Source organism: Nicotiana sylvestris, chromosome 1 (genome assembly GCF_000393655.2).
Source record: "Nicotiana sylvestris chromosome 1, ASM39365v2, whole genome shotgun sequence".
In the NCBI taxonomy this organism is placed as follows: Eukaryota; Viridiplantae; Streptophyta; class Magnoliopsida; order Solanales; family Solanaceae; genus Nicotiana; species Nicotiana sylvestris.
The window spans coordinates 169,223,619-169,233,218 of NC_091057.1; the positions used below are offsets into that span (position 1 = coordinate 169,223,619).

The 9,600-nt window shown below is 37.1% G+C and overlaps 1 protein-coding gene across 1 annotated transcript; it reads right to left on the reverse strand.

The window, feature by feature from the left end:
- Nucleotides 1–2,391: 2,391 nt before the first annotated feature.
- Nucleotides 2,392–7,381, reverse strand: LOC104236118 (uncharacterized). The gene is made up of 3 exons (XM_009789993.2): nt 6,939–7,381; nt 3,175–3,571; nt 2,392–3,084 (listed from the first exon to the last, which is right to left on the reverse strand). Exons 1-3 carry the CDS (start codon nt 7,371–7,373, stop codon nt 2,684–2,686), a joined length of 1,233 nt encoding a protein of 410 aa, XP_009788295.1. The 5' UTR covers nt 7,374–7,381; the 3' UTR covers nt 2,392–2,683.
- Between the last annotated feature and the right edge of the window lie 2,219 nt (nt 7,382–9,600).

Consider the following 9,600-nt stretch of genomic DNA (forward strand, 5'->3'; position numbering starts at 1 on the left):
TATTGAATTTTTTATTTAAGCAAAAGATCCAAGATAATATTGTGCATGTTCAGCAGTATCAAACAGAGTGAGGCACATAACATTGTGACTACCAAACCTGCGGATGAAAATAGTTGATGCTTAGTCCTGTTTAGTTCATGTGCACATAATGTGGCTTTACCTCATTTGTAATTTTCCTGAATAACAAGTTCATAGGCTGATATAACTCTACTGAAAACATTAGAATTACTGGCAAAAAAATACATTCTTCGATAATAAGTGCAAATGAAACATCATTCTACATCAGAGGTACTTAGATACTGAATGGGTGATACAACTATTAGGGGCAACCCGGTGCACAAAGTATCCTGCATTCAACGCAGGGTACTGGGAAGGGCTGCACCTCAAGGGGTGTAAGCCTACCCTGATGCAAGCACTAGTGGCTGCTTCCACGGCTCGAACCCGTGACTTGTAAGGTCACACGGAGACAACTTTACCGTTGCTCCAAGGCTCCCCTTCAAAGGTGATTATTAGTAGCCGAGCTTACCTTTAAAAATGAAAACAGTACTTTGGATGCCAAACCCTTCATCTGATGATTAATACATGGTAACTGTCAACACCAGTTACCATTTCTTGAGTACTCAAAAACTAAGAAGCAAAGTGTGACAGAATTACCTTCATTTCTGAATTTGTGAGTCCTGCACGTAGATACACTATTCATTTACACACTTTGAGCATTTACTAAAATGAAAAATAACAACCAGCTTCTAGTCCCATAATGACTGGCATGACCACCAGAAAGGTCTGACCTGTCTGGGCATGCGTATGACAATATAAGGGTTGCAAATTCATATCGATGAGAACCTTAAGAGGTTTTGAAGCTAACCTGACTCCTTTCTAGGAACTCACTCAGAAGCCAGTTGAGAATTGAGATGTACCTTCTCCTAGGACTCACCAAGAAACCAATTCAAGCAGTTCTAACACTTCCAAATGCTGAGTGGACAAATATTCTCTGTTTGGTATTTGCAGGATCCATGAGTTGGCTTTAGGACTTGAGCTTATAGAGCTACGCTTCCATGAATACTTGGGGGAAGCCAGAATAAACGAATCAAAAAACCTATTGTCCATGGGGGTTGTCATTATTTAATATGGAAAAGTAATTTGACTTTGCATTAATTGCACCAAGAAGGTGCCAATATGTACAGCAAAAAGACTTACGTCCCCTCAAATGCGCAGGAGTCCAAAAAGTCCAACAAAATTTACATCCAAAAGGAACTGCATATTACACCAAGAACATGACATTTGCAGGATCCTACTTTTTAAAGCATACACTGCTCAAGACTTGTTTTAAAAGCAGCTCTATTCCTTCCTTGCCATAAGGACCAAAAGATACACAAAGGGGCACTGTTGCAGATGTATTTCAACAGTTCCTTCGTCTTTTGACCCTGCCTCAAATACGCACGGTGTCACTATCACTTTGGATACTGTACTATTAGTCTCAAACCCGCTGACCGGCCTGATATTCTTGTTCTCCAGCCTATGGATGACACTTACTCAGCTCATTAAAGTTCCATCATAGAGCGTAACTGGATATTGGCCAAGGATGAAATGCTAAATTATTGTCTTAAAACAATAGGTTACCTGGTTTCTAAAGTGTAGATGGTTGCTTCAGTGATCAGAAGGTAGCCATTGTGAATAAAATTGGTCATAACAACATAAGAGGAGAATGACAAAAGATTGAAGGTTAATTTAACGTGAAAATTTCAGCAACAGCAGATGACAAATACAAAAACCATTCATGAAACCCTTAATTCCCACTACAAAATAGGAGAAAAAATTTCAAGCATAGCACATCGTGCGACAATCTGATGACGTAATGAGTTCAATAGAACTAATGGATAAGCATTACAAGTAACATAGCAGGGTAGGGAGTACAACCAAACTTTATACATTCCGAATAACTGAAAAACCAGAATTCACAACAGCATCATGTTGTTAAAGGAAGTTCTATATAAGCTAGTATGAACAGAGACATGCCAAATGATAAATAATTTGGTAGAACAAAGGAGATAAATAAAACAAAGGTAGGACTGCCTCCAGATGATTGCTAAGAAGCTTCTCATATGAAACAAAGAGTGGAAGAAAGATATAGAGCAATGCTAGCTTTAAAAGCAAAACAATCACCACCAACATTGCGTCCAACTTAGATCATGATCTGTTACGGAAACAGATTGAGAGAAGTTGGTCAACCAGAGTCACGTTTCATAATCCCATGTTTTCCCATTGAGATGCAGAAAAGACAAAGAAAGCAAGAAGCTAAAAGGATTAACAAGAAAGAAGTTCTTAATCATGGCAATGGAGAAAGGATCTGGAGAATGCACTAATATCTACCTGACAAGTAACTGTTAGCCATGACACTAAACTCAAAGTCCCTTGTTTAGCATATGATACACTTCCAAATGCAGTCCACGAACATTAATCCAAACAAAATTTACAGTAAATTTCTTTAAAAGTTTAAGGTGCTTTAAAGATACATGAAGTTCATCATGTGAAAATCTTCAAGACTAAGTAAAGAAATCACATGTTTATTCCAGTGAAGAGCATATCTGCGAGCCAAGAACTGCCCCAGGCAAAAATTTACACGTGAAAGAGAGATGAGCTGAACAAGAACAAAGTCCGAAATGCTTGAAAGATGACCAAGGTATTAAACGTCGTAACCAGGGTTTACTTTCTGCTGAACATCCCCATAACTCTGTAATTCTTCTATATCATCTGGACTACCCAAAAATAGAGGAAGTCTTTGGTGTAGCTTGACAGGCTGAATAGATAAAATTCTGTTTTTACCATCTGAACCTCTACCCCCAGCCTTTTCCGCTAAGAAACTCAGGGGATTTGCTTCATAAACAAGACGAAGGTGGTCCCTTGGATTCATTGCCACTCCCCCATATAAAAGAGTCCGATGAAAATCTGCCACTAGAGAACATATATATCTGGCTGAGTACTTCTTAGGATGTTTTCCCTTCCCTTGTCTTATGGTGTCAATATACTGTCTTAAACCTTCAGGCCAGTCAAAATACCGAGCATCATTAACTGAATAAATTTGCCCTGCCATAAAATGGTAACAACATAATTATCAGTTCAGAATATGTAATATACAATGGATATGGAGGAAGGAAAAAAAAGAAATAACAATACCTCGAGGTGGAATGCTGATGTTAGGATGTGTCAAGAGGAAATCTCCGGTTGTATGCTCCAATGTGAATGCATGCGTTCCAGAACCAAAACTGGTGCAGAGTATTGTGGCTGACGAATAGAGAACATAAGCTGCAGCAACAAGCTTTGCTCCACTCTGAAGGCAGTTTAGCAAAGCCTTTTCCTCTACTGGAAGATGATCAATTTCCATAAGACGTCTGTAAATCCCAAATATCGTCCCTGTGGGTATTGAGGCATCAATATTTCGGGAACCATCTAAAGGATCCATGACAACCACAAAGGGTCCATCATCAGTTATCCACACAGGACCCTCATCTTCTTCTGAGGCCATTACAGCAACTTTTCCTGAATTTCTAAGAGACGACAATATAATCTCGTTCTGAACAAACACACAAAAAAAGACTTTAGAACATGAGACGTTTCCTGGTTGCATAATATATGAAACACCAGAGGAGCACACCGATCAGAGGTCTCAAACGAAATTGTGAATTGAGATAGTTGTGCAAAGATTGAAAAAGGTTAGGAAGGAAAAAACATGTGGCATTGACAGCTAAAACAAGAAATTCTACAGCTCTTATTGCATTAGAATGTCTACTTCCTAATTCATTAAAAGAAGATTGCACAAACAGAGAATAAACTCAAAAAAGGAAAAGGGAAAATGTGAATTGCATACATGATACAACCTATTGCAAATAAATAAAATAACATTAATCAATCAACTATGTTATGATAGAAAATGAAGCTGGGCTTGAGATAGATGTTGGGCCAGATGAGAATGCAAGTATTGGGCCGGTCTGGGAAAGCAAGAGAACAACAAGGCCTCTCCAAAGACTATTAGTCTACATTTGGGACCCTGGTTGAGGGAATTAGTTAAATAGCAGAGTATACGGGCATTATGCGGGCAGGCTGAATTTGGTAGAAACTTCCCCTTTCTGGTCTCTCTCTCCCTCGACACTTCTCTCTGTGGCTCTGTCTTCCCATCCCCCTTCTTTCTGTAACTATCCTTAGTTATTGTTACTTTACAGTGTAATTCCTTTGTTATCAGTATCAATATATCAATCTGTTATTTCTGTATTTGGTTGTGGATATTGGATCCATAACATTGGTGCTTTCATTGATTTGGACTCCATGGCTCTCTACTCATCTACTATTATCAATTATCACCTCGATGCCATCCAGGGACTGATGATGGCGATAATGGACAATAACAATCGTATGCTAAGAATTCTCGAGAACAAGTTGTCTGCCTCTTCCACGATGATCCCCGAAGCTTCTGCACATCGGAATGTGGTTGTGTCTTTGGCAAATAAGTTTGAACAGAAGGAGATATCAGCAGCAGAGATTGGTTCTGATTTGGATAATGGACGCTCCAGCATCGCGGATAAATCTGAAGTACTTATTGAGATGGTGGAAACTGAAATTGACGAGGAGGAAAGTTCAAAAGGCTATGCCTGCAAGGTGTTGGCTGAAATACATGATAGGAAGATTGACATAAAAGATGATTCAGTGAAGAATCATTCAGCCAAGCCTGAAACCCAGGTGTTTGAAGAAATGTTTCAAACAGTTTCCGTAGTCAAGTGTGATTACAATAACCACGTCATATTTGATAATCCACTAGTGCTGCCAATTGTGCCTTCTGCTTGCGGTCACGCCCAACCTCTCAACAGAGGTATATTTGATTACTTAAGGGAAGATGATCACGCTAAACATATCTTCGCTTTACGTCAATTACCACTTGTTCAATTCAGATTAGTGTTTCCATTTGATCCTGGTTCTAATTTCCTTACCACATCCCTTAGTGCCATAAAGTATTGTGTATTTTGTGCTGCTTCGGGCGACTTAGAGCCTGATAAGTTCATAACTTCAACCTTGAGGAATTCTTGCAATTGGGTCGACACTGGACATGGAGTTACGAATGATTCAAGTTGCACATATCATCATATTAGTCCTTTAATTGCATCAGATGCCCAAAAACTGTTTGAGGGAACTGTGCAACGAAGCAGGTGTTTAGTTGCACGGTTGTTTGATCGTGACTGTGTAGGTCGAGTTCAATCGGGTGTTGAAAGCAGTGATACTTTTCAGAGTCTTTTTTGTACATCATACCAGCTACTAGGAGAGTCTCTAGAATTCTCATTTAGGCATGCTTGTGGAAACGACACCCATGTTGCTATGCTTCTCGGTGCTGCGATGATTCTTCAGGAACAATATGGTGAATTGCAGGGGACTACACTTTTGGTTTTTCAGCCAGCCGATGCGGGAGATGAAGCAAAGAAAATACTTGATTTCGGGATGCTTATGAATAGTGATGCACTTGAGGTCACTGTTTATTGTGCAATGGCTGCTCCCAATGACACTAAAAATTATTGTTATGGTGACTACATCAGGTAGGCCATCAAAGGGAGAATCTAATGGTCTTGATGCTACTATAGACAACATCCACACTTATGCCAACAATCTGATAAATCATGTGTTACTCAACATGAAACGTCCTATGCATCCCAAGCAGGTTATAAGTGTGCTCAATTTACTAATGCTAACGATGTCCATTGGAAGCCAAACAAAACAAGGTTGCAAGTCGTTGATAGCATGTGCAATACTCCATTCAAGCTCATTCACAGATATCTTTGATTGCAGCGGTTGTGAGGAACACAAAGACATACCATTTGGTACCTATATAACGGACTCTATCTTCGACCTTTGCCCCTATGATCCAAGACCACATGCTAAAGTTTTGCTGGACATAAGGACATTACAACTGAGATGGTTTTGGTATCAAATTGGTCTTGTGATCCTAGAACTTGCATTAGCTTCTACTACCATACTTGAGAACATACTGTATGGAAGGCTTGAGGTAACATGGATTGAAGTTAAGACAGTTGCATCTGCTGCCATTGTGTTGGGAAATTTTTTGTTTTTCTTTGGGTGCTTTAATGAAGGACAATGCCTCATTAATGTTTACATGCTTGTTGATGCAACAACTATAGTGTGTGACATATCTTTTTGGCCAGAGAGAGAACTTTGTTATTGAGACAATTGTTAGTAAGCACATTACTGACATTGTTCTTGACTCGGACCTTGAGGACAAGGTTCTTATTGAGGACGGGGGTAATGTTATGATAGAAAATGAAGCTGGGCTTGAGATAGATGTTGGTCCAGATGAGAATGCAAGTATTGGGCCGGTCTGGGAAAGCAAGAGAACAACAAGGCCTCTCCAAAGACTATTAGTCTACATTTGGGACCCTGGTTGAGGGAATTAGTTAAATAGCAGAGTATACGGGCATTATGCGGGCAGGCTGAATTTGGTAGAAACTTCCCCTCTCTGGTCTCTCTCTCCCTCGACACTTCTATCTGTGGCTCTGTCTTCCCATCCCCCTTCTTTCTGTTACTATCCTTAGTTATTGTTACTTTACAGTGTAATTCCTTTGTTATCAGTATCAATATATCAATCTGTTATTTCTGTATTTGGTTGTGGATATTGGATCCATAACAAACTATGCCTCAATCCCAAACTAGTCGGAGTCAAGCTATATGTAAATACTGTATCCATTCCATATCCACTCTATGGAGTCCGTTTCATTCCAATACCAAATAGTTTATCTTTTATCTTTAAGGCAAAATCAGGTAGTCTAAAACTAGACCATTGCATTAACATGACACACAAAAAAAAATCCCATTGATCATGAAAACAAAATATGCTGATAATAAAATAACGGAAATGAAGAAATGCTCACAGAGCATAGGCCTACCGAGACTAAATCAAGAGGCTTAGGCTTATCTCTATCAGAAGAAGAAGTCTCAGTGCCAACAATATTCTTGCTGAGGCTGGAATTGAAAGGGGAAGCAACAAGTGCTGCAATTTTCTTGGAGGCATATTCTAAGTGACCAAACAACAATACCAAGTCATCAGCCGCTCCGTCTTTGCCCATGTACTCCATCAATGTATAAAACCCACTATTTACAGAATCTCTTTTACTGCCAATTGCAGTTGGTGAATTTACCCTCAAGTTAATGAACCCTCCAGAAAATGGAGAAGATGTCATATTGTGGAAAGGTGCAAGATTGTATCTTTGAGGGAAAAATGGAGGGTTTGAGGAGGAAAGTTGGGTTCTTGGTGGCAAATTTAGGGAAGAAATGGTTGATGATAGCATCTCTATCTCTCTGCTATGTGGCAGCTCATTCATATGACTATTTGAGCAACTTTTGGTATTCTTGTTACTAGTATTAGTACCATGCCATATGCGGATATTAAAATGGTAGTATATTAGTATTTATATCTTATTTATAATATCACATTAAAATTAATGTTTTAGTATTTAAATTATCTTTTTTGTTGAGGACATTTATTTGAAATACCCAACTAATATCATATATAATTCTCCAGAAAGAGTCATTTTATAGGAAAGTCAGCCTGAAATATAAATTTACCTTAGCTTATATTCACTTCTAACTAACTAAAAATATGCTACAAACTGTAAAAGCTTTATCGGTGATTTTTGACGAATATGAAGTTAAGATATTTCCCTCTATCTGAAAAGCTATCTTGCATATCCTTCTTTTCCCTTAAACACATGAATTAGCACTTAGGTAGCAACTTCATAAGGGACAACCTATCCTTTCGTTATTGGATATGTAAGTTAGCTATGTCTATTAAAGCTTAGATATATGAAAAGAGTTAAGGACTGGTACACCACAATTTTCTTTTAATATGAGAAGTTCAAATCTTTCCGTGAAATTCTCAAATTCGAAAGGTACCATGTATCAATCCCCTTATCTTTAGGAATTCATGTTTTTCACATTGGTTCAAATCTCTAAATGTAACAAAGACATAGAGAAAGAAAAAAAAGGTGTCTGTGAGAAAATATGAAATTTGCAATGTACTGAATAATTTTATAAAATAAATTTTCACTGTTACTTTGGCTTAGTTGAGACAGTAGAGAATTATATCCAGAAAATTATATTATTATTTTTCAATATGCAGTTCCTCTTCTTTTTTCGTCTCTAGAGAAGATCGAGGCTGGCAACAAAATTATATATATGTAAGATAGTTCCAAGCTCTCCTTATGAAAGTGATTATCTTTAAGGTCTCAACGGATTCAGAAATTCTTCTTTACCAAGATAAATAGAAACATATTCAACATGTGTTCTCTTATTTTTTCAATTCTTTCTCTTTCATCCTTTTCAAATTGATGAAAACAGTAGAAAGACGGTAAGTATACATAAAGATATATCTTCTAGTTTACATCCAAAATACAGAAAGCTAGAAAGGCTAAAAGATATTTAGAAAATTCAAATATTGAAGTAAGGAAGATCGTATATAACAACAGAAACTTGCCTGAAAATGAAATGTGTGTCCTTGTTTCTTATGTCAGTATCTAGTTTTCTGCAATTATCAAAAGGCTAACAAGATTAAGACCCGCAATCAATTAATAGAAAAGGAAAGCAGTAAGCTCTTTGATAAACATTTCAATCAAATGAGGTATGAAGTATACTGCTTGTTTGTTGACTTTATTTTTCCATTAAAGACTGGGATTAGTATCTACAGTATCATACATGAAAGCACGCAAATGTATGACTATGACATAACCTATAGTACTACATGGTTTCACTCTAAGTCCTTCTTTTTTGTCCCTTCCTTTTTCTCAAAATTTGTAAGAACCATAGAAAAAAAATCATATTTTACTCATTGCTGAACTTTGTCCATAAACGATTAACTGGGAAAAAATCATAAATGAAGTTTTGAACACAATAAATAAAACCAGTTCACAAAGCACTAAAAACTCCTCTGTTAACATCAAAAATTCCTCCTATAAATTTGCTTCTTAAAAACTGCAACACTTATATAGCTTTTGAACACAATATACATTAACTTTTTGAGGTTTCATGGATAGTTCCCCTGATGATTATTGTCGGAAAATAGTAAGCAGAACTAACAGGGGAAAGAGTAGAATTTAATTTCGCATTCCAGGAGCAGATAATGTTAATTCTTGTGCAGTGCAAATGTATTACAGAACCTTATTAATCAGACACAACTACTTAAAAATCATCTCCCAACAATAAGTTTACAAATATCGAAGTATCTCGTATAAATCTTAGCTTCACCAACACACTCATTCAACATTCGATTAGTTCAAATAACTAACATGTTGCATAAAAAAATTAACTGAAAGAGTCAACTAAGTACTAATTTTAAGAATCAGTTTTTTAAATATGAATGTAGATCAATATTTATGTAAGAATTAATGCACAATTGTTAATCCAACTTTAAAAAACATTACAATTAAATATGTGTACTATGCATAATCGTTTATGTAAAATTTGAATGATTGAAGCAATTTCGTAGACCCTAGAGGCTATAGGGAACATACGAAATTTCATATCAGTCTTAGCAAGTACTTCAGCAATGCTGGA

Coding starts and splice junctions, on each gene's coding strand:
- LOC104236118 (XM_009789993.2), bottom strand. CDS start 7,373: ATGAATGAGCTGCCACATAGCAGAGAGATAGAGATGCTATCATCAACC. Junction 3,572..6,938: donor AGCCTCTTGATTTAGTCTCG/GTAGGCCTATGC, acceptor GTGTTTGTTCAG/AACGAGATTATATTGTCGTC. Junction 3,085..3,174: donor CATCAGCATTCCACCTCGAG/GTATTGTTATTT, acceptor ATTTTATGGCAG/GGCAAATTTATTCAGTTAAT.